This window comes from Bombus fervidus, chromosome 16 (assembly GCF_041682495.2).
Source record: "Bombus fervidus isolate BK054 chromosome 16, iyBomFerv1, whole genome shotgun sequence".
Taxonomy (NCBI): Eukaryota; Metazoa; Arthropoda; class Insecta; order Hymenoptera; family Apidae; genus Bombus; species Bombus fervidus.
This window is the reverse complement of record NC_091532.1, coordinates 7,825,616-7,850,805: the sequence shown is the minus strand read 5'-3', so window position 1 is coordinate 7,850,805 and position 25,190 is coordinate 7,825,616. Positions and strand designations below refer to the sequence as shown.

Here is a 25,190-nt window from a genome sequence, read left to right as displayed (position 1 = left end):
CTCTAGTCATAATAATTCCTCAGATAGTCTATAAACACGTCCACTGTGAGAGCAATTTTGAGGAGAATTCTCATCTCTTCGATATGGACACTGATAAAAGAAAACACGTGTCGAACATTCTTTTAAGAACTACCGTATATCAAAGTCTGTTTCTTTAGAATAAAATCATATATTTTAAGAGATGAACGAAGAACGTGTATCTTGTACTTAAAATACTTTTAACGTCTATTTGCTAAGGTATTCCAGTGACGTATGACGAACTTAAACCTTTCAATGAAATAATGTAGGCCATTTATAGAGTAACCATTCTTGTTAAATCGAATCGAAAAACCCATACACACCTTGAAAAAGAAAACAGTGTATGTATATTCAACGTTTCTCATCAGTGAACACTTTACATTGATTTAACGAAGAATAGGGCGTCGACTAATGGCTGCTCTCAGGTGTTAAGAGGCAAGCGATCGAGGTAACGGTTTTACAATATATTTGCTCGCGACGGAGCCTCTCTGCTGATTCTGTTGACTGAACGAGGAGGATTTTAATGCCTTTTCAAAGAAGCCAGCAGTTGCTTTGCTTTACACGTGATTATGCACGTGTTGAAATGGTTTGCTGCTATCGCTCCTCCTTTTGCTCTTACCGCTTCGATTAATATCATCAGAAGGGAACATAAGACTGAACGTAAACGTAAAAGAAACGAAAGAAAAAACGAGCCAGAACGATCGGTTTAAAAATAAACAAGAACGCAAGACGCGGTAAGAGGAGGAGACCTCTCTTTGCTGAAATTAAAGTGTTCTCGTTCGCCAGGAGGAAGAAGTAAAAATATTCCACCACGAAGAATGTTAAATAGAACAACGAGTGTAGGTATGAAACGCTCGTGAAACATTTGCATTTCGAACGGCTGCAAATGTCCGACATTTCGCGTTTCGAGAACGACTCGACGTTATTGAACGCGAGTAAATAAAACAAGTAGAGTAACTGGCCGGGAGAAAAGGATACGTCTGATATAAAGATCTTTCTCGTTACATGACAAAGTAACCATAAGCTTTCTGTATTTTTGTTTCTTGCGAAATTTTCTCATTTCTGTGCATTTTTTTCATTTTATTTATTTAATTTTCTTTGAAACTAAACGTAGCGGAAACATTAGTATGCAGCGAAACGGCAGGGGTCTGTATGGCTTAAAGCAGATGAATATTTCGTGTTTAAAAAAAACTATTTTAATCCTCTAGGACGAACGGCCAAATGCGGTGTTCCACGGGAAAAATGAGAACTCGCTGAGTTTGGAAAAAATGAAGCTGTTGAAGGTTTGCAATAACGAAAACTGGTAAAACGTAAGCCAGATTCGTTGGAGTTTAGGCTGAATCGCGTGGCACATTAATGTAAATGAGGATCTATCTCTTCATCTCGTTGTATGTATATAATTCGAGCTGTTTGATAAACTATCAACATATTTCATTTTTTTGTTATATTATTTTATCTATTTATCCATTTTCCATCACATAAGCATATACACTGCTTGCCATAGGTATGTAGATATTTTTATTAGCACCTAACTCTTACTAAAGATATTTCAATTAATAGCAAATTATCAATCAGCAGTATATGGTATTACATCAAAATGAAATACATGATTTGCAAAAATATCAAAGAGTTTAGATATTGTTGGAATCAATTACAGTCGTCTTTCGATCAATCTGGAAGATCATTTCTACGTTATCTATAGCTTCACAACCATATGATCTGAGTATAATAAACTTCTTAAATGAAAAAGCTGCTTCAAGATGCAACTGCTTTACGCTTATGTATGCCAATATTGTCATTGCATATTAACTGTTAAAATTAACTTTTATCGTGTTCTATCATTTTATGATACTTCGTGATTTTCTATGTGTAATTTTATAACTAATCTATACATATGTATGTACTGGCAAAAATAAGCAGGTGTCCATATACTTCTGGGCGAAGGCGTACATTTTCACGAAGAGAAACTTTATCGCAGAATTGAAGTAACGATACATGTATTCTAGTTGTTCCTGTTTTCATAGTCTTTCCTGATATGTCCGATCAATAAAGGTCCCATTCCCCTAGAAAATCTAGCGAGCATCGAAGACATTAGGCGAACCAACGTGAAATACGTGGAGGAAACGCGACACTCCGGACACTCTAATAAAATATTCGATACTTTGCATAGTGAAAACTTCTATCCGAACTGTCGTTCCGAATTGCCCTCCCGAGTGAAACTAACTAGAGCACTCGAAAACAGGTTCATCGTCGAAGAAACGACTCGTCGAGACACACAGCCAATGATCGTTTGCGAGTAGAAAAAAACTCTCTTTCACAATCTCTAATTTGCAATTAAAACGATAACGCCAGAAATCAAGTGGATAGACCATCTGGAAACTCTGCACGTCAAATGTTATTTTCACTGCTTTTACGAATATAATAAATACTTATTTTTCGCCAAGTTCCTCCGACCCTTCAAATATTCATTTCTCTCCTATTAATTTTTTTCGAAATCATCTCTTTTTTCTTCTGTTATTTCGATGATATTTTTCTCGAAATCATACTAATTTCCTCTTGTTAATCGTAGGAAAGCAGTCACGCTACTTTTTTTCCTTCGTTCCCCTTTCTGCAAAAATATTACAATGGAAACTCACCCTGCTGCACCATGATTCACTCAACACGTTGATGTACATTTCCAGGATTTATGTCTTCCCATTTCGAACATACTTTTCTCGAAATCATTTCACTTTGCTACATTTCTCTACAGATCGTTCTACTGCACGCTCACAGTCCCATTTTTTTCAAACTACATTCTTTTTCGTCGAACTAAAGAGCACTCACAATGTTCTATCGCGACTCGTTAAAACGTCTGACCGTTCAAGAGTCAACAAACGCGCTCGTGCTTCTTCCCCGAGGTAGAAGCTCTCCCTGCCGCCTCATAATTAACCAAACTTGTTGATGCCACGAGGAGAAAAGCGCGACTCTCCCCAGTTTTAAGGAACGAGTCAACGAGCCGTCGTCACTCGTCTTGGATGCGTTGCTGGCAATTAATAGCGGAAGGGAAAGCGGCGTGCAGCCAGAGGCTCTCGAATGAACGTCGGTTCTCTTTCCTTTTCTCTACACGATGGTGGTTTCAGTAAACTCAACGAGAATCCGACGCTCGAATCGTCGCGGTTGAAGCCTTTGGACGTTCTAGCCTCGACGAACGACGAGGCTCGCGTGAAGTAGACGACGGTTGTTAGAAGAGCGTTCTCATGGAAGGGGATTCGATGTTTTATGCATGGCTCGTGTATACGACGCGGATGGAAAATTGAAATTTGATCGCGATAGCGTTTATTCTATTTCCTTTACCTCGTGCTTATGAGAGAATTTGATTTAACATGTAGTACAGCGAGGCTGGATTTTATGAACTTTGGTGGATCATAGAACAGAGAGTAAGGGTAAAAATTTGAGTGACAATATGTAATTGTTGGCAATTCAATGGAATCGCAAATGTAAAAGATGGTTGTTTAAAGAGTGAAGAATTTTGCCTGTAGAAATCTCAGCTCTTTCCTTTCGTTTTATTTTTATCGTTGTACGGATTTTCTGTGATATCGAGATCGTCGTATATCTGCCAATTTCATTAATTTTTGCAATAGCAATTATTAGTCCAATTCCCTGCACATTATCTGTATTAACTTAGTATTATAACATATAAGTACATCGTAATAATTGATTCCAAAGCGCTGACCCTTAAATTATTCAATGGCATTAATGGAAAATTGATGAGGACGTATCGTGCGTGAAACTCATATTTCGTAAATGTATTAATATTTTTTCAAAAGATTAATAAATATCCAAGTGTAAGTACGTACCTGGACAACTTTTACATATCTATATTGTCTCTAAATCGAACTAAAAATAGTACGGGATAACATTCTTTTTCGAAAATAAGGCGATGTATGTATTGCTCTGTTTTGAATTAATTTACATTAATTCTAATGGGAAAATCATACGTAGCTATCTAAAAAGTAACGTAGAATTAAGCGACTGACCACAACTGCATGCAGACTACTGGCTGTCACGCTGCAGGTGATGCCTGACCACAACCGGTCAAAACTACTGGATCCGTACCACAATGTATCGAGTTAAACGTCCATCCAAACGACACTTATTCTATTTATTATAATTCTAGTATCGACAAAATTATTATATATTTTATAATATTATCATACTATAATGAAATAATTATGAAATTTCTTTTCACCAATGAACGAAAGATAAGCGAAAATATACCTTTATCGTGAAACCTATTATATATCGTGTTAGACGATATATAAATAGATTAAATAAATAGATAAATAGATTAGATAAATAGATTAGATAAATAGATTAGATAAATAGATTAGGGAAATCTATTTATAGATTTCCCTAATAGATAACGCAAAAGATTTTTATAACAAAGTCCACTTGATTTAGTTTGCGTAATTATTCCACGGGATAACAATTTGAAAGTCATTCTGTACTTGTAATGCTTCAAAGAACAAGAAACGTATTTTTAAATTCTATGTTAAAAAACAGAGAAATAAAAATTAAACCTCTCGAAATACAAGTGGTTAAATTCAAAAGTAAACGCATTTTTTATTTATAAACGAATGTTTTAAGGGCGTAGCGCTACAAATTCTTAAAATTCGATTACAGTGAATTAACGGTATGAAATGGAACGTTGTCCCTCCGAGCTGAAGCGAATCGAAACACAAACGAATGGACCATCTACCGCGAAGAAAAGAAAACTCTGTGTGGAATGCAGCTCATTATAAAATACGTTGCACGGTCAGCGAGGAAAACGGAGAAACTGTTCGCAGAAAAAGAAATTGTAGCATAATTTAATTAAACCGTTGTAACTCGGTTTTCTGGCGAGTTTCAGACATGCGAGAACTCATAGAATTCAGGATGAAACTGTGCGACGAGGGATTCCAGTCTACGGCGAGGCCTTGGCAATTATTCTTGTCAGGCCGTTTCTCCAAAACTTGCCGCTTCTTCTTCGAGCACGAGCGCGAAAGATGTGGTAAAAAATGAAGAAGCGATAGAGATTGCTGAAGACAAGGGAGAAAGGAGGAAGAAGAGAAAGAAGAGTCAAGAAGGGAAGCACGAGTAAAAAGAAGTTAGAGAATGTTAAAAAGAGTTAGCCTCAACTTGGCCGCAATCTAATTTCTCGTCATTAAACTTGTAAAATGTTGTTCAACCCTCGAGTCTCTGATATCATCGAAGTATCCTTCCTCCGCCCCTCTTCCATCGAGTGAATATTGCAATTCACCTGCGCCTGCGACGGTCAGGATCCGCTTTCTCTGTTGGACTAAATCATGGAATTGGCTCCAGCCTTGCAAACTGTCCAATCAGATTTATGCAGATTCGTGGATAAATTTGAACAGGGTGTAGCGACATTATTCCAAATGAAATATGATTCTACATCGAGGTCTTAGAATTTAGATTACTGTCGTCTAACAAAGCTTTATTATTGTGATATTTTATTGGTATTCAGAAAAGTAGGGAAAAAAGTATAGTAACATCGTGAGGCAATGGTATTGAACGATAATAATATTTGTTTGCGATTTAATTTTAAATAGATTTGGACAATGGGGATGATAATCGCGCGTACAATGATAGCGAGCTTGATTGTAATTTGAGAATTAATAATTGTTCAGAACGAAAATTTCTGTTCTTGAAAGGGAAAACGGATGAGAAAGAGAATAATCGAAAGAAAACAGATAGTCAAGGTAATAAAAATGGAAGAGTAATGAAACGTAGAAGAGCCAAACTTAACGATCCAATCAGCAATAATTGAATTATGTGATTATAATAAAATGGTTTGATGCATGTTTCTAAAGAATTTTAATCTTAGAAAAGAAATAATAATAAAACACAGCAAATGTTGATATAGTTTCAAGAATAAAGAAAAAAAGCGGCGAACTCGCTAATAAAATGCAGGAAATTTTAAGACCAATATACATAGGTTCAGGTTTGATACCCGCGCGTATTTTTATGACACATCCTATGCGCTATCGCGATAGCTTCCTAGTGCACAGCAACCGTCGTGAATTCATTTTTATATTTTTTTTTACGAGACTCGTTAAACTGTTAATTTCATATGTTCCCGATTACAATGTTGCGGGAGTTCGATTACTGTGCAAAGAATCATCAGGAATTGGCGCTAATTGGAAGAAAGATCTCGTGGCAATTTAATCGAGTCATTTCTCTGATCGAGTGATGTCGCTTCTAATTAAAATCTCGTCCCAGCTTTCTATGATCATAGACCATGATTTCATGAGAATGTGAATTATTGGAACAGAAGAATGTTTATTCGATTGCATAGCTTAAAAGGAAACACTGGAAAGTGCTTTTTTTTCCATCGAGAATTGCTTCAAATATTCTTTGTTCGGGTTAAAAAGAGCCAAATTTTGCTCGTTTTCAAGGATTTCATACTTGTAAAATATTTGAATTATAATTGAAAAGTTTAGCCATTCAAAGTTCCTGAAACACTTCTGCAACTCCTTCGATTTCTTTCCTACACTTCACAGAAGAAAACAAAAAAGATAGACGAATAACGCGGCTCATAGTTATATATTGGGCAAAAAGTTTCTGTTCCAGAACACGATGCTTCTTATCAAGAATTTGCCAAACTATATTAGTCCTAGAACACTGAACAATTTTCCGCGCTTTCTGTCAAAAAGCTACTATCATGTTCGACAGCAAATCTCGCCTAATCATTCACAAATTTCCACAGCAGAGCTACTCCTCAATTTTCAACGTTGCATCATTCTCTTTGCATTCAGCGATTCGCTAGCACTATAACATCAATCAAATTACTAACAGGGAGAACAGACGAAAATTCCAAGATACAGCGGAGGGAAAGCGAGGAGAGTCTGCTTCAGATGCATTCACATTCGCAGGCCGCGAGCTGCTTCGTTGCTTTTACGCGACCCTCTGTGTATTCGGAACATTTGTAGCAGATAAACTGCAGACAAGAGTTGACAAGAGAGACAAGAGGCTACGCTAGACTTTCTCCCGAAAGCTTTGAGCTCGACTAATGCCGTATCCTCTCCTCCTGTCTCTCTCTCTCTCCTTCTTTGTCGTTCTCTGTTAAAGCTACGCTTTTGAGGTGTTCATTGTCACCAGTTGAATTTCTTCCTCGACACCAGTTTGCTTGGAACTGAATTATCCGGGCTAATGGCGGAATTAACCCCGAGGTGTGCTCGAGATACATTCGACAGTATACATGTGTGCGGTATACCTAAAATATTCTTTCTTTTAAACTTGAGATATCTATACAACACGATATAATATGATAGAATGAATGTAACTGGTTGTAAAATCTTGTTCGTCATAGTATCTGGTCGACTCAATGTATATACATATATGGAAATATAATAACAATAGTAATAATATACAAGCAAATATGTAACAGTAATATACAATGGGCGTAAAAATTAATTTAACAATTTATAAAATGCTTCATCGGCTAATTTTCATAAAACAAGTTTGTATATATATAAGCCAGTCTTGTTTTTAATCTTTATTTACTCTTGGTGAAAAAAGAAGCTGCTTAAGATACTTTAGAAGTAACATTATGATTCGATATAAACTTTCGTGACCTTCGGTAGCAGTTTAATTGGAGATCAGGTTAAAATGAGTTATTAACCTCGAGCGAATGAATGAATCTGCAAGAAGCATGTTGAAGAAAAATAAAAAAATAAAAAGAAAAGAAAGAAACAGCCTGGTAGAAGTTTGCGACTACGTCGGCCTGTTACGTCCCCCCCGTACAATCGGTTTACTCTCGTAAAAATTCATGAACATTGTAGTGCGCCAGTTGGCACTAACATCGTCGTTGGAAAGCTGTCCCTCTCATTATCAACACTCCTGAGATTTTCATCTTCGTAAATGTATTCAACATTCTCCCTTATACAAGCAAGTACATGTTTGTAGTATAATAAAAACAAAGAGAAAATACCTTGTACAAACATCAGCATAAAATTGTTAAGCATTTTAAAACCTTGAAACGTGTATCTTGCAAAAATCTCAGCCAGAAACTATTTAAATTTTATGCAAATATCTATCTAAAATTCCACGGAAACATTACCATTCGCAATCTAACTAAATTAAAAATTCAATCAAATTTCCAATTTTTATCAAAATCTGTTAACGTTCATTCCCCTCAAATATTCAAATTTCGTATCCACGTGATCATAAAAAATTGCCTTTTCACATCTCCATTCAAAAACTACATTCATAGAATAGTATCTAACTTTTCTCGAAGTTCATAAAAAAGATAGCCATTTTAGATTTGAAATTTGCACGATGATTATTAGGTGGCATATTTTTGCGGTTCTTCTAGTTGCTTGTTTTGCTTCGACATTTTACAAACAACCCAAGCACAAACATGCTATTAAAAACAAGATTAAAGCCTGAAGAACCACGAATGTGTAATCAATTATCTTGATTAAAAATTTCCAGAAAGAAAAAATATAAAAAGAAATACATATTACAAAGTAAAATAGAGCATTAAAAACGCTGATTTTATACGAGTTTTAAGCTAAGAAATTATTTAAATATAGCGGGTAGCTGTCCGTTGGAAATTGCGAAGACACCGTAGCGGCACTGAACGTTGTCGAAACGCAATTAAGATTGTTAAAAACGGGTTACATGGGGTAAATCGAGTCAAAAATCCCGGGACGGAAGATCGTGGAAGACATCGCAGGCCGTGCAACGGGGAAGAGGAATTTTATTGCGCCGTTGTGTCTCGCTTTATGCAATTACGAGTCGTTGCTGGGCCATCGTGAAAACACGTCGTTCATCTTGTCGTGCCCGCGCATACTCTCCCTCCTCGATTCTCTGGTATAACCCGAGAGTTGTTTTTGTACACATTTTAGACGTTAGAGAACCGCCAGAGAAAATTGAGATCCTGTTTGATCGTCGTTATTAATATTTTCTTTATTAACGTTATGTTGAAAATCGAAAAAGAATACGCGGCTTCATAAGGGAACGAGCAGACCTTGTTGATATTTTTGTCAACTAAAGTAAATACAACAGTACTACGATTGCCTGAGTTTCTGCCGTATTACATATAATCAGACACTATGACTCGATATGGTCGTCAAAAGATTAAAAAGAATGGATATTAAATAAAAAGAGAAAAGAAAAAATGAAAAATACAAATAAATACAAAAAAATACAAAAATACAAAACTGTAGAAAGTGATTTCTACAAAACAGATTCGAATTGTTATAATTATGAAGAGGCAAGTCAATTTAAATCCAGATGTGGATCTCACAAATCTCATACAAAACTCATGGAATCAAAGAACAGATTCGACTGTTCCTATGGTGAAAAAGGGAAGAGGGCGAGCTTGATTAAATTTCTAACTACAGAGCATTCGATTGCTGCGATATCCAGTTCATCGGGCAGCTATTTCCGAGCGAGGGTCAAACGTTGGAGAACGACCAGCAGCCGAACGATTTAAGGCTGCGAAATGAATTTACCTCGCCGATCGACGATTCCGCGGCGATCGTTTGTTTTGTCTAATTTACAAAGCGACCAGTCGATTTTCAATCGACGATAACCCGTTTCGTTGGTCGGCTTTCAGCGTTGGTCTAGAATAACGATAGGAAACAATAGCGAGTGCGTGGTGGACAAAAGGAAGAGGAAAAAAAAAGGAGGGGGAACAAAAGAAGAGGAAAACCAAGAACGAAAGAAGACCGCGGAATAAAAGGGGGAAACGAAAGCTAGAAGGTAAATGCGGATAAATATGGACGAAAAGGAGGAAACGAGAGCGTAAGGGCCGAATGGAACCGACAGAAAGAAGCTGATCAAGCTGCAGCGTATAATTTAGCTCTTTCAGAAAGCTCGTTAACACTAGAAGCTTCCCGTTTGCTCCTGTTAGGCGTGTCTTTTTATAACTTTCAAAGAATCGCTGGAGATCTGTTTTCCGTTGCGTTGGACGAGATGGAAAAATATTTGATGAAGCAAAATGAGAAAAATTGCAGATGATAATATTTGTTTGGAAAAGATCGTCTAATGGATCATTCCGATTTAGGTAGCGTTTTTAACAATAGTAGGTTAATCATAGATACTGATCTTATATTTAGGTACGTTATAATATTAGATGGAAAATAATCAATCACAGTGATTGATCATATTATACGTTAATTAAAAATTTACGTATACCATACGTTTGTATATAATTGTAGGTATTTACTTATACTTGTATCGTATTTGAAACTCTAACGCAGATATATTTGTGCAGATTACGAACGAAGAATCGCTATTGTACTTGATTTGACAAGATCCTTATAATTTCTGATAATTTCACTCACTGATCACCTATTCCCTATGATTACCTCGCGTGCAAGATCATTTAGGCTTGACAAAACTGTGAATGGCATACAGGTTACTTGGTGGCCAAGCAACACCATCTGTTTACGCGAGTAAATCCCCCTGTACACGATACAATGTCCCATCTCTGCCTACTAGGATGAGGAATTATGCGTCAAGGAGGTTTCACGCTTGTCCATTATCCACGTGATTACCATGGACTTAATTCCATGCCTTTACTCGTGGACAGGAAAATTTCCACGGAGCTTAGAGAACACGAGCCGTCGGCATATTAGATCATACTTAATATGTTAAGCGGATTCTATGAAAGAAAATGTCCTCTTAGAAATATTTCACTTAAAACTTGAAACGGCTCTTAAAATGTACACAGATGTTACAAGATATTTATTGAAAGCATACATTTCGCAAAGACCACCGAAGTATTTATTTCATCGGTCAATTATTAATAACTATATTAATAAGCCACGACAACTGGAAAACAATTTTAACATCAATTATATATTTGTGCTGTGTATTCATTTTTCACCAAGAACATCTACGCTTGCAATAAAACGTTTTGCAACCTCTATATACATTTTCGCATTAGTTTCAAATTGTACTGTTACAATAACGATACTCGTATCTCATTACACTGGTAACGAAATTTCAGAAAGTTTCATGTAATGTACACAACATATCCATAAAAATTTGCTGCATTAAGTGTTCAAATAGTATATATCAATCTAATATTTCTCATGCAATAGCCATCTACCAAACAACGAAAGCTACGAGAAAGAAGAAAAAAAAAAGATTGTCTCGTATGATCCATGTCTAAGAAACACCAAACAAAGTGATTCACGACACCACGATAAATAATACCCTCAGCTTGAAAAGGAACTCTTTCGTTTGACCAACAACCAAAGTGTGGTCTAACCTTTCCAAAAGAAAATTAATGGTTTCTCGCAGCGAAACACACGGGTATCTTCACCGAGAGAAATCTAAAGCTGTCTCTTATGGAGAAAGGGAGAGAAAGAATCGTGAAGACAGCTCCTTTATGCGTTGATCGAGTTTCTGTGAAATCGGAAGAGCTTCAATGGGTATTATTACGGCGTAAGAGGAACGTAGACCGTAACGACGGTAATTCTACCGGTCGATAAGCGATTGTGGCGACCTTAAAGAAAGGAAGATAAGCAACACGTGAAAAATCTTTTCGCGTTCACGTGCCGTGAGACGCGCCCACTTTTATCGCGGAAACTTTCGAAGAAGAATCAACCGAAACCCGTGGTTCTTATCGCCGGTTAGGCCAAGCGAAACGATGGAGAAATTGAAGGTTTCTGTTCGAGTTCCAAATACAGACTTGGATTTATTCCCTGATTTTTGTAAACGGGCGTTATGCTTGGTAGAAGTATTCTTATGCAAGTATTAGCTTGTGAGTATTTTTACATATTTTATACATATAATTATAGAATATAGGAAAGAATAACTTTAGCTCTTTGACTGGGACAGGCTCCCACGCGTTTCTTAATATATACGAAAGGTACATACATAATATACGCCTACTAAATCTGAGTTGGCCAAACACGTAATATTCTTCCAATTTAATAAATTGCAAAAATTTCGAATGGTTCGAATGAATCGATATTGTGTAAAAAGATTTTCTATTTAAATAAATGTGTATCTTACTGATATTCGAGAATCCGATGCAGAATCTCCGTCGAATATATGACAAGCTAGACTTCGACTATATATTTTCGGTTCCTTTGTGCTGCGAAATTGGTCGACATTCTTTAGAAGTTTTTCACGTACGCGCTGTACACACATTTTGTTTGAACGTAATCTGAAATATCTTTCCCTTATACTAAGTCCCTCGAGTGTCTTTCAATCTACTTCAATGCACAACGAAAAAAAATAAAAAATATTCCACAGAATTTTCTTTCGCCAGTTGCACGCGCCAAACGTTCTTTTCGTTTTGTCTTCCTCCGTCTCTATTTTTCATTTACTTTTTGCATTTCAAAAACTAACGTTCTCACAGTGGTGTTTCCTCTGTTAAATCGTACCGATACGCGCGAATACTGTGATTCTTTTAGTTAACAATCAACGGATCGACGATACCATGAAATTCGAAAAATCTAGATAAAAGTTGTAATTATTTCTTTCGTTAGAGAACTATCGAGCAACTATCCATCTAGTCCGCGATTCTCGGTTCGTTTCGAAGCAACAATTTTTACCGATACGGAACTTTTTACAAAAAACAAAAGTTCTGCGTGCACATAGCGTATGTAAATCGAAATGGAAGTTGTTTAGAATACGAATAAAAACGTAGGACAATGGAATACTAATGTAGAGAATATTATATACCTCAAGTGATGGAATATTAAAAGCAAAACGCACGCTGAAATGTAATAGAATTATACGGAAATATAAATAACCAAGAAACTCTTTGGAATATTTAGATATTAATTCTTTATGAATTCTCATGACTTGGAGACCGCAAACTTCGCTCTTCCGCCTTTTAAATTTTCTTCTACCTGCTTATTGCAAGATTGGAGGCTTTTTATCCATTTATAGGAACTTTAAAATTGCATTTAAAATTTTAAAAGTATACGAGACAAAATATGAAAAGTGTAGTACTTATGATATTCAATGGACGAAATGAGTTTCCACTTAGATTCCATTTATTTAATTAGGTTTATAAGAATGCAAATTTGCATAAAAATTTGCAGTCTACTTATTACAAATTATAATTTTATACCTATTATTAATATTTTATTATACTGACACCAAATGATTCGCCTATAACGATTATTATTCTCTAAGCTTCAAATGGAATTTAATAAAAGTAGCAGGTCTATGATCAATTGTAACTCTTTCCTGTGATACATGAGCAAAATTCTAATATCAGAGTACTTTAGAAAGATCTATATCGGAAGATTTAAATCATCCTACATTATATTTTAAGTTTTAACTTATAAGTGACGAGGACGAATAGTATGGAGCGCAAGGTGGAACCCCGATACATCCAGGAAATCAGTACGCAACTGCACTTCCGATTTCGCGGAGTTTCTGCTTCCGAATCCCGGAAATCGCAACCACGCCGCCTCTTCCGGCCCGTTCGTTAACAGCGAATCTTTTGGTGGTGCAGGCTCGCGTGAAACCGTTCGTGCAGCCTTCCCGATACGCTGCCGGAATTGGTAAGTAGGCTGTTAGCGCAATACGAAAATATATGCGACGGTTTGCAGAGGCCGGGCAGAATCCATTGCGACACCAGTCGGTCGAAGAAAGAAAAAAAAGCCTTAATTATAGCGATTTAAAAGTCCGTCTGAAAACTACGACCAACTTTCTTCACCATTTGGAATTCAGTTAATATTGGATTGTTGTGTGGACCAAGGTCCGCTTTAAACTACTCGACAGAGTTGCTTTGAAAAATTACACGACTTCGTCCAACGTTCTTTGATACTTGCGAAAGGGAAAAGGTATAAACACTTAGAATTTGGGACTGACGGCAAGCTGAATTGGATTCGTTGATGGACGATATTTCGATTCAGAAAAATTTACGAAGAAAGTTGAAATGTTTTCATTCGATAGGCGATACAAGATATTTGGGCTCGCGTAAGTCTATAAAAGTCAATTAAAGTTATGCATCATTTAGAGGTCGGAAAGCTTTTAGAGTGCGAACTAACGGAACTTAAAGTCACATGTAAATTTTTTATTTCGGCTCCGTTTGTCCAGGAGATGTATTTTACGTTTATTGATAAATTTCTCGCAAACTATTATCTAACAACTTCTAAGAACAACATATACATCGCTATTTGAAGTGTAGAATCATCTCATCTTACATTTAAAAATATTAGAAGCATTCCAACTATGATACATAAAGAATAATTCATAACGTTATACATTTTTTTTCTCGACACTTTCTCAAAAAGTGCAACGCTGTTTAAGCATTCAATTGGTATTCCGTTTGTGCGTGGCGCTTTCTATGCTGTCTGAAAATACGTTCGAACGAAAATTTGAATTCCAAAGACGAATATTAAAATGGTATGAGGTGTATCCGCGTGACGAACCCATCACTCCAACGACAACGATGTTTTCCCTCCTTTTTGACGAAAGATATCTAGTTCAAAAATCGATGATACTACTATCGAGCTCGAAATTTATACAGAATTTGCCATAGCAGAATTTAAAAAATGCTAAAATAGTAGAAATCAATGAAAAATATGCGCTATTCAACAGTTTAGAAATCAACACAAATTATTAATCAAATCCTTTGATTCCACGTTATATATTAATGTTTCGTTAAAATATGTGTCTCCGAGACATTAATTTATTTTCAATTTTATTTTCTATTCGAGTTTGTCATGTAAAATTACATATTTTTAATTGTACCATTTTATAGAATCAACAATTTTTCAGAGAAACAAACAGTACTAATCCAGTATTCTTGAGTACTCATTTTAGTACTCTACTACCTTTGAATCTATTTAGACACGAACTTTATTTTCCAGTATCTTGAAAACATTCTAGCCTAAGAACCTATTGGATAATGAAATGAAGATGTCAGTAAATAAGTCTGAATTTCTTCAGAATTTTCGAAAGTCTATAATATGATGAAAAATTTGAAGTAGACAAAATGATAACTCAAATTTACTAAGATGTTTGGGGAGGGGGGGAATAGGGTACTACCTAGGGTTAAAAAAGTTGATGGGCCAAAGAAGTTAATTGCGCATGACATAAATTGTGTTTAAAGGAAAAAAGAGGAATTAAAAGGCTTTCGCCTAAATAGGTTGTCGGATGAAATGAAAAAAAAGGAGTGCACCAGGAACGGATAAAAGGAACTGGGTTAGATTAGGTCAGTCGTAACGAGCGGTAAAACAATGCTACGAGACCAGAGCTTGGACGGAACCCTTTGATTGTGCGTAGAAAATGTCGTCGATTCGGTTGCGCCTTTATCGATCAAATTTCTCTCGAGCGAGCCCCCAAGCATCGGAGGCCAAAGCGTTCGTACAACGTTCCTCCTCCTTCACCACCTCCAACCTCCTCCTCCACCTACTCCACCTTCTCGACTAGTCGTGCTTGTTTTCCTTTCACCGAACGTATTTCAAACAGTACATAAAACCGTTATCAGAAACGTTTCTGCCACGTTTATGCTTGCGTTTCTCTCGTGAACTGATAAAAGACAAGTCTCGAAAAGCGTACCGTGCCGTTCTCACGTATTGTTGCTAGGATTTACGGCCGCATAATTGCACGACAATTTCTTGATTAACTCTTTAGAATTCCGAAGTGAAATTGGCACGGAAAATTGGCTCGATCCTGAGGATAGAAATGTTTTAAAATCGATTCCAGGCAAAATAATGATATTTCACAATCGTTCTTTGTAATTTTGAAAATTTATAAAAAAATAAATATTGTCTGGTTTTATGTTTTATAGAAGAGCTCTTGCCTTTTATAGAAAAGAAAAAAGTTTATGAAAACAATTAAGGAGTGCCATTAAATGAGCGACGACCGCATCGATAAATCACCACCATAACCAAGCGAAATCGGTGCTGTTGTTTCAATGGGACGACCATAAATAACTGAAAATGATATCACACCGCTCGAGTCAGTAGTAATTCTAGCAATAAATCCGACAATGCCGCTTAACCAATCATCGTAAGCGTCGCCTAGGGAATTGAGGATTACGGATAACGGCACGTGAGCAGCCAGCCAATCATGCGCGCCTAATATTTACCACGTACGCCGAACAGAGCGATTAAGAAACTTATGTTCGAACGGGGTTGTTGGGCCTTCCCTTTATTAGGCGACAGAATATTTCATCGTCTCCGTGAAATTCCCTCGGATTCCCCAGTTCCGTCACAATCAACAAGACCGATCTCCATAAACTCGAAACGCCACGCTAAGATTCGAGCAATTACGAAATTCCGCGGGCAAAACGAAGCCCAATTTGACGAGCGAGAATTGCAAGCGTTGCGAATACGGCTTAAATTCGTGCGCACTGCGAACCGCCATCGCATTTCACTGTGTTTTAGTGAATCGCATTTATCTTGTATGCTACATTGTTGTCTCGTTTGAAATTTGATTTTACAACAGAAACGGTTTTTAAAAAGTAAAAAATGCCACAGTACAGTATAAAGTAAGAAACCTGGTTTATCCTTTAATCCCACGCCGTATATCATGGTTTTACGCATTTTGTGTACCGATAATCTGGTTTTTCAATAAATTTATGGTTTTACCACGCAAAAGAGAAACTTGTTAGTATGTAATAGCTTGTGAATATGAAAAAGCGTAATTTTAGGAGTCTCGTGATGTTTAAATAAGCGAGAAAGCGATACAGAGGGAAAAAGTAATTTGAACCGCGTAAAATAATCCTTTCAAGTTGGCCATGCTACACGTTTAATAATGGCGCACTTAATACGCGGCAATGGTCGTACCTGACGCGTGTATAAACTAACCACTCCGTTACGAGCGCGTCGTTAATTAGAAACTCGGTGAAAAAGAGAATACTTTTCAGGCAAAACTCGTGTGATCGGTAAACCAAACAGGACAAACGGGCGCTTTTATGGAATAAATTCACGGATGCTGAATAGTTCGCTCACATTCCACTCCTATTCTATTCTAGGGAATTATCGAAATGATCTCTTACAAACTTCGCAATATATATATATGTTCAATTTTGTATATTAAAAATCAATTTTATTTAATATTCAAATAATTTTATATGAAATAACGGACGATAAAAGAAAAAAGAATGTCCCTTCCTATCGACAAAAATATCGATTCCGCGCGTTTCTTTTATCTGGAGTATACTCAAAGATTAACAACCTCATTAATGTCGTTAATTAATTTGAAGCATCGATGTCGTGTATCGAGAAGTATCTAAAAAAAAAAAAAAAAAAAAAAAAAGAGGAAATGCGAAATCCAGGCACGATATACGTACGGTATAATCAGAATACAACTCTATTTCTTGAAAACTTTCGAACGCTCGTTCTTTCGCGGTATAAACACAAGGGCGTACCAAAGATTCCGTAACTAGGTTAACCCTGACAGAATTGAAGACGCTGGCACAACCAACGCCACACAGATTCGTAAAGCCGTGCAAGAAATGACTTAAGCTCCCGTATTTACCCGCGAAACCGCTAGCGGAAGCAGAAAACGCAATACGAATATTTACGTAATTCGCCCTTTATGCCCGTCCACGCTGAGAGAACTCAGCGAGGACTGTTATCCTCGGTTGCTAAATTAGATAGATTTAAGCGCTGCACAAGTGACTGCAAAACGAGACTACTTAACACGGAACGAAAAGTCTATCTTGAAACTGTTTTCGTTTTTTCCTATGTTGCACAAACATCAAAATCGGTCATATGCAACGCATATCTCATTTTTATGCAAGGACGGTTCGAAAATTCGTAACTAGGTTAATCTTGATAGGTATGGAATTCCCCTTGAGATTCCTACATCGGTAAAGCTAAGAGAACACCGATAGATCGATAATTTCACTCATCCGCATCGACCGAGTTATATTCACATCAGATTATGAACAGAATTCAATTAATCAAACGATCGTATAGTTAAAAACACAAGGCAATCGTTCCGATCTACTTTTCTCTCGCCCGGCATTTTAAACGTGTCGCATTTTCGCGGCATAAACACGAGGGCGTTCCAAAAGCAACGCAACTAGGTTAACTCTACCATTCACAGCGATACGAACAGTCTCGAGCAAACACGAACGAAATTCACATAGAAAGAAAACAGAAATGTCATCTACTCACCCGCGAAGCAGCTGATAGAGATTGACGACGTCGGCGGCGCCGATGACGATGGCGACGATGACAGGTTATAACCTTTGATTCCACCGTGATCGAGGATCCCTCTCGACAGATCGACAGCTCGAAATATCATACGCGACTGTGAAGAATCCTATGAAAAGAGACGAGAACGCGATCCGTACCGCGTATCGACTCGATGACTAGGGAAATACCACTCACTGCACCGTTCGCCACGAGTGTGTACGATGAAACGAGAGACGGCTGTACGATGACAACGACGATGACGACAACGACGACGACGAGCAAAGGGTAGAAAACGTTTCTCTGCTTCCACCACCGACACCGCCCTCGCGCCTCGCCACACTAACCGCAGTATTGCGCAAGCGCGACGCCGCCTCGATTCTGCGCATGCGCACGCATCCCATCCCGCACCTGTTTCCAAGCTTTCGCAGCAAGACACGGAATTCACGAAACTTTCGGAAGCACATTACATTGCCGTTACAATGTTTCCAACGTGTTTCTGTCACTTTTGCCAAACTCCTCTATGCTGTCAGACATGGAGCTTAAGGCATTATCGTTTGCGTGGCTTCAATGTTCCAGCGGTCGATTAATTACAGTTAAATCGTACGATTTCGAAAGCGTACGACGTTTCAATTTTGTTCCATGAAATTTTTGTATTTTTCCGCTTCTTTTTGTTTCCTTTAATTATGATGCATGTAGTTTCTGTTCAAAGATTGACAGATTATCCTTAATTAAATCTGACGAGAATTTTAAAAAGTGATGTTTTTCTTCTCTAGCTCTTGGACTCGATAGCCACGAGAATGCAAATTAGGTGTAATTTGAAGTTAGCGCGCGCAATAGCGGAGCGCGTCGGTTGTGTGTGGTGTGTTACGATAATATTTTATGTTGTTTGCATACATTACTCATAGCGAAAAATAAATATTTATCACTGCTATTTTTTTTTATCTCTCGCTAATATTTGGATATTTTCACTATTCTGATTTTATTTATCTGTGTATTAGTACCAAATAAATATTTAAAATACACATTGCTCCTATTCTATAGTTTACCCTCCCTGAATAAAAACGTGACTTTTTAGAAAGTCAGAATTGTATTTATTTTACATTCTCTCATATTGCTAATGTGTCGGGAGATTAACATAGGCTTTTTAAAAAACAAAATATACGTAAATAGAAATAAAATTTGCAAAACTGAATATTTAAATCAAGGAAATATTTAATAAATATTTAAGTTAAAATTTAAACAGTAACCTAATTTTCTTCCAATAAAGTATACTCTTTCTCACATATATTTTTACAATAATGATCTTATAATAAATGAAAAATACATAAAAATTTCAATCAAAATAGGAATCGTTACGGTATAAGTCTTAAGATAATGCAAATTTGGTAAAAGTTCAAGGTACGAAAAAGTTTTCCAATCAGAATGGAACGTATTTGGATGAACCTTTCTTTCCTCGGCAGCCAACCAGCCAGAATGAAACAATCGACGAATGGAGCGGAGGAAGAAAGTTGTCGAGTGTCCACAAGATACCTTTCCCAATGAATTCTTCAATCGAGCTTTAACATGGAAGACTATCTATAACGCCTGCCGACTGCTTAACAGTTCTTGACTCGACCTTCTGCTGCAGTCTTTCTTCTCGGCACTTGAAACTTCTAGCGAAGGAAATGAACCACCTATGGCTGCAATTAATAATGGTTCTCGAATACAGAGAATACTCTCCTACATTTATGCACATTTCTTACAATATTGGGTCATTTTGAAAGTTTCTGCAATTTTAAATCGTTCGCTTTGAAGAGATATGACTTCACAGAAAGTCGAGGGTACTTACTCTACGTGAACAAAGATTCAGATTTTTTAAAGCCATAAAGGAATTGGAAGATACTTTGGACAAGTTCCTGCTTCTAGGAATGGTAGTCAACTGGGATTCATCATACGACGGAAGCAGGGTCATGAAGGATACTTTGGTGGCCAGTCAAAGAAATTTCAACATATTTCCAGTCATTAAATGTTTTCTAAAATTTCGAATTTACGTCATTTTAAAGAGGTCTAAGTTTATCTGGAAATGATTCCTACGTCATTTTGAAGTATAATTTCAAGTTCACCTTTTCGTTATTTGAGATCATTTCATCATTACTCATTGTCACTTTACAATCATCGAATCATGCGTTAATCTTGATGGTATGTTAAAAGATTGTAGTCATGTTTTTCTATAATAGTACAAGTATACAAAGACGAAGTATTGCTAAAAGAGAAATAAAAATTATTAAATATTTAAAGATTCTGGCATTATAATGAGTGTTACAAGTATAGTTGCGTCCTAACGTTCGTTTCCAGGGGCAACCTGCACCGATGGATCAAACCGTATCACGTGCTTTAAAGCTCCGCGAACCAACTTTATCGAGCAGCATTTAGTTCCGCCAAAAGTACGGCGTATCATGATTAGTCTTATAGCCATGTGTTCAACGTTCCTTTTATGAATTTTGATTAACTGGACATCGGATCTATAGTTTTCTTCATCGACGACGTTCGCAACTTTAATTTAGGTGAGAGCCGAGAAGTAAGTAAATCGCAACGTGTTCCGTTAAGAAAAAAGACGATGGAAAGAAAAAGACGAAAGAAAGGAAGGAAAAGAAACGATACGATAATTGCGATTTTTATCTTACAATTTACCCCTTAGAATAAGCAGTTGACTTGCATGGCGCGATTTGCATTTAAATGAAATTTGAGTTGTTTCTAAACGCTGTAAAAACATTTCGCCTATGATTAAATGCGGTCATCAAAGGCAAGGGTGTAACTATTGTTCTTCGATGAACGAGATAACTCGATTGATAAATGAAAATACAACGGAAGAAGGGGCGAAAGGTTGGAGATAAAATCGTGGCCACGGCATGTCGTAAATAGGCAATTTCATCTTTTACCTATAATTTATAAAATAATTTAAACCGAGCTAAACTTCAAATATCTTCTTAACTTTAATTTTCTCTCTGAAATCGTTCAGAGCTTGAGGATTACAAATTTTATCTCGGTTTAAGAAGTTTTTGTAAATTAATTCATCGTGAATGTTAAAAGGAATATACGACAAAATTCAATGTGCGAAGATAAAAAGCGAGCAAAGGAGGCGCAAGAGAACTACGACGAGGTAAAAAACACGGACACTCAATGGCTACGCTCGCGGCAAATGGTTCTTCACAGTTCTCCCCAGCGGAACGGCCAGCAATTTTAGCGGCGCTCGAGGAGTTCACGAACGCGCTGGCCATTTACCACAGTACACTGAGAAAGCCCGCGGAACATGATAACGATATTCTCGGCGAGTGTTTACCTCTCGATACAGAGTACGTTATGCAATGATATGTCGAGCGAAATTGTAATAAGAATCTTAAATTAATAAACGCGGTTAAAAGATAGGATACTCACCTGAAAGAATAGAACGTTCACATTATTCCTTTGTATGTCTGTTACAGAGATTTAAAAGTATTGAATCCCGAGGAGATTATAAAGATCCAAGATATGAAAGAACGAGCCATCTCCAAGAAAATTTACGAAAACAGGTTGGAGCCATGTTATAACGATGGTCGTTGCGATGAATTTTTAATTATGAAATTCTATTAGAAATTAATGTCTCGCGTTTGACATATTTCTTTCATCGAAATCAGAAGTTCGGCGATAGAAAGATTTTATTTCGATCATTATATATCATGTCATCGATATAGTTAACATGTCTCGAAGACCATCTATTTTTAATGTCCTGAACGACTTTAACATTTATCGCTTAATGCCAGTTATTTTTCAAAATTAATTATAATTAACACCATTTCTAACGAAATATGTTGTGATAGACGATGACTAATAATTTTGCGCAGTTTATACATGAGAAAAATCATGGAGAAGCTGAAGGAAGAGATCCGTGAACAGGGAACGTTCGAGGTATTGACTAAAGAGATCGAAGAAATCATGGTACGCCAGAAAGAAGAGGAAACTCTGCTCGAGGAGCAAGAAAGACTAAGAAAAACCGCCGCAGAATTGCAAAAGACAATGACTGAGAAGAAATTGGAGAATGAACAGGAGAAAAGGCGAATACTGAATGAGCTTGCGGAGGAACAGGTACTGATGCCATGTTTTTCACCGAAGACGCATTGAAATTTTTAATTTTGTATTTTAAACAACAGCGTAACGTGGAAAAACTGAAATTAATCGCGGACGCGAAGTTGAAGTATATTACGGAATGGGGGAAAGCGAGATGCGAGCAGAATTCATTACGTTGCGACATGGAAATAGAAAAATTGGAGAAGATATTAAACAACTGGCGCGTACGTGAAAAAAATAAACAGCGTGTTCATGCTGAGTTGACGAAATTTCTGACACAGGACATAGCAGTAAGTATCATATTATTTATGTTATTTAACGTATTATTGCATTACTCTATTAATGTATTATTTAATTGCGCGTCGGGATCTTCCATATCGAGTAATTTTCCTTTTATTTGAATGTTCGTATTTTCAAAAAATGTTACTTGCCGCTCATATAAGAAAAGGAAACGTTAGAAAAAGGAGCTTATTTTTTAAATCAACAGTCGCTAGAGAAAAGGACCAACGAGTGGGAGGAACGGTACGCTCGAGAAAAAGAGACGTACGAGAAGGAAATCCGGCAGCTACATATTGAGATAGAAACACGTCGAAAGGAGTTGGACGAACTTAAAGAAGAGGTAGCTCGGCTTTCATTTCAAACAATAGAATTTTACATTTGTTTTCCCCGAGACAAATTCGAGATTAATCAGTTCGATATATACCGTGTGCAAACTTACCATTCTCTGTTCTTTTTTTCCTTTGATATAAATTTATACAAACGAAAACAGTAGTCCGACGTAAATTTTGCAGCTTTTTTTTATTCGTAGAAATTTATTTGACAGAGAGCGAAACGCATCGGGAGAGAAATATTATAAATGTAGCGAATGCAAACGGATAGAAATGCAAATCCAGTGTCACGGCTTATTAAATATTCTGTGTGACTGATTCACTGCATCACGATCACGTTAATACTATTGGAAATCAAGACTCATCGAGTCTTGCTTCTACAAGCGTAGAATCGATGTGCGATGCGAAAATTCTACTGGAGAATCGATAATCCATACCAAGAACCTATTTGTGGCTATTTTAAATCATGTGATATCTCATGAATGCAAAGGGAAAGGAAAAATCATTGGTCCCGACAGTTTTAACGCTTTCAAAAATCTCTTGCAGCTATTAAAAAATTAATCTTTTAGTTCACGTGGTTTGTTCGCGTTGCCTTAAGCTAATTAATTCCCTTTTCATTCTTGTTCCATTTTCCTCTACGATCTGATCACCGAAACGATTGCCACTTCACCTGCCTGTGTTTAAAATACAATCGTAACGATGTTGCAGTATCGTCATAATCAGGAATTTATAGACACGTATCTTGCGAAAAAGGAAACACTACAAAGAGAGAAGGAACGACAGGAGCTCATGCAAAAAAGCGCAATCAAGATTCAAGCTTGGTGGCGAGGTGTTATGGTACGCCGGAAGTTGGGGCCGTATCGACCTGTGGAGAAAAAGAAAAAGCGACAGGCTAAGACAAAGAAATAACTCTCCTTCTGTTTGACCCACTCCTTAATCCCAGCCCGTACAAATACATGTTCCACTCCGTTTGGAACAATACTTGGCTGAAAACAATATTTATTCTTCCTCTGCCATAAAGTCCACTTTTGCATCGTCTACGCTCCGTCTCTTACCGCATCCATTACAGATACGTTGATTGACTTATACGTCATCTTGAGCGTATAAGTATATCGCGCAATTTGTAAAAGACGAACAAGAATAACAGTTTCAAAACACACGACTGAAGGAATATCTTACGAGATATTCGAATTCAATCAACTATGAGAATAGAAGAGAAAAAGAATCGTAATGCGCTAGACATAAATCTTTATTGCGTAAAAATGGAAATTCTAGATGTCGTTTCAAAGGAAACTTCATCTGCAAGTTATTTGAATTAAATTCATTGGTCAAATTAGTTTCTAACACGAATAGAAAAAACGAATAGAAGAAGAAAGAAACTTGTAACGAATGATCCACATGAAATCGCGATTTTACTCTCTGCTTACGTAATATAAAGCTAAAGAATGGCCACAGCGGAGTATTGTTCATGCAAGAACCTCATTTCCTACACACTACTAACTTAGATTCTGCGATGTTCAAGAACACTGCATGGTACACCATAATAAACCTCTACTATACGTAACACGGAATTCCTACACTTCATTCTTCTTGCAGTTTCGTGAAATTTATGAACATAATCTTACATGTATATGAATATACAAATGATAAAATGTAGGTGTATTGAACATATAAGCAATATAATCCAACGAATTTATGTAAATTTTTCATTTATTGGATCATTAATTAGAATCCAGAAATTCTGTTACCTTTATCTGAAACTAAATTTTCAATTTTTAAGGAGCATCCTACTTTAACCATCGAATAAATAAATTGTTCAAAGTGGAGAATCTTAAAACATTTTAATATCGAAAAGTACCAAGGTTATCCCCGAAATGTAGTTAAAATTTCCAATTCTTTAATTCCCTTTGATCCTCACAAATTCAATTATTCCAGTTCAATAATCGTTCCTGGCTAATCTGTAAAATTAAAACGAAATAATCTGTCGTAAATGCATCCATATCCATACAAGTGATACCGTTGTTCAAGGCAAATGCATGTTCGCTAGTCGCACGATAGAATTTAATTCCAATGTAGTTGAAGTGCTTGAACGTGGAGCATGTGACGACTATAGTAAACGACTAAAAATTCTGCCCGGAGTTTCTCTTTTTTTCTAGCTGTAGGGATAAAGGCATGTAGAACTTGCACGACGAGGCGGCCGTTTCGAAAGTTTTTGGTTATTTTGTTAGACTTTCATTGCAGACAGATTGCAACTATGTCAGATATCTCTATTCAATTGTTGTTCCTTTTGGTGGGCGTTAGTCCTCTTTAGATCCTTTGAATCTTGATAAATGATATTATAGTCGCTTTATTATTTTATGCATTC

At 36.7% G+C, this 25,190-nt stretch overlaps 2 protein-coding genes across 7 annotated transcripts in view; one reads left to right on the top strand and one right to left on the bottom strand.

Annotated features, from left to right (window-relative positions):
- The window catches only part of Nachra3 (nicotinic acetylcholine receptor alpha3 subunit), a 99,690-nt gene extending 81,203 nt beyond the window's left edge, over positions 1–18,487 (bottom strand). For 5 of the 6 annotated variants that reach the window (XR_011802073.1, XM_072019627.1, XM_072019628.1 and 2 more), the window contains exon 1: positions 18,114–18,487. The gene's annotated coding sequence lies outside the window, so the exon portion shown is untranslated. Of the gene's footprint in view, positions 1–2,654; positions 3,181–18,113 lie in introns of those variants that run through there. The other variant, XM_072019626.1, reaches the window with a different exon arrangement.
- A 1,987-nt stretch (positions 18,488–20,474) lies between these two features.
- On the top strand, positions 20,475–24,646 carry LOC139995584 (uncharacterized). The gene is made up of 7 exons (XM_072019193.1): positions 20,475–20,691; positions 21,204–21,466; positions 21,596–21,682; positions 21,995–22,235; positions 22,301–22,507; positions 22,705–22,836; positions 23,534–24,646. The coding sequence occupies exons 2-7, from the start codon at positions 21,294–21,296 to the stop codon at positions 23,732–23,734; spliced, it is 1,041 nt and encodes a 346-aa protein (XP_071875294.1). The 5' UTR covers positions 20,475–20,691; positions 21,204–21,293; the 3' UTR covers positions 23,735–24,646.
- The last annotated feature ends 544 nt before the right edge of the window (positions 24,647–25,190 follow it).

Bases quoted from the DNA above. Each gene is read 5' to 3' on its own strand.
- LOC139995584 (XM_072019193.1), top strand. From the start codon at position 21,294: ATGGCTACGCTCGCGGCAAATGGTTCTTCACAGTTCTCCCCAGCGGAA. The intron at 21,467-21,595 runs GTACGTTATGCA...TGTCTGTTACAG, and splicing joins TGTTTACCTCTCGATACAGA to AGATTTAAAAGTATTGAATC. The intron at 22,236-22,300 runs GTACTGATGCCA...TTTAAACAACAG, and splicing joins ATGAGCTTGCGGAGGAACAG to CGTAACGTGGAAAAACTGAA.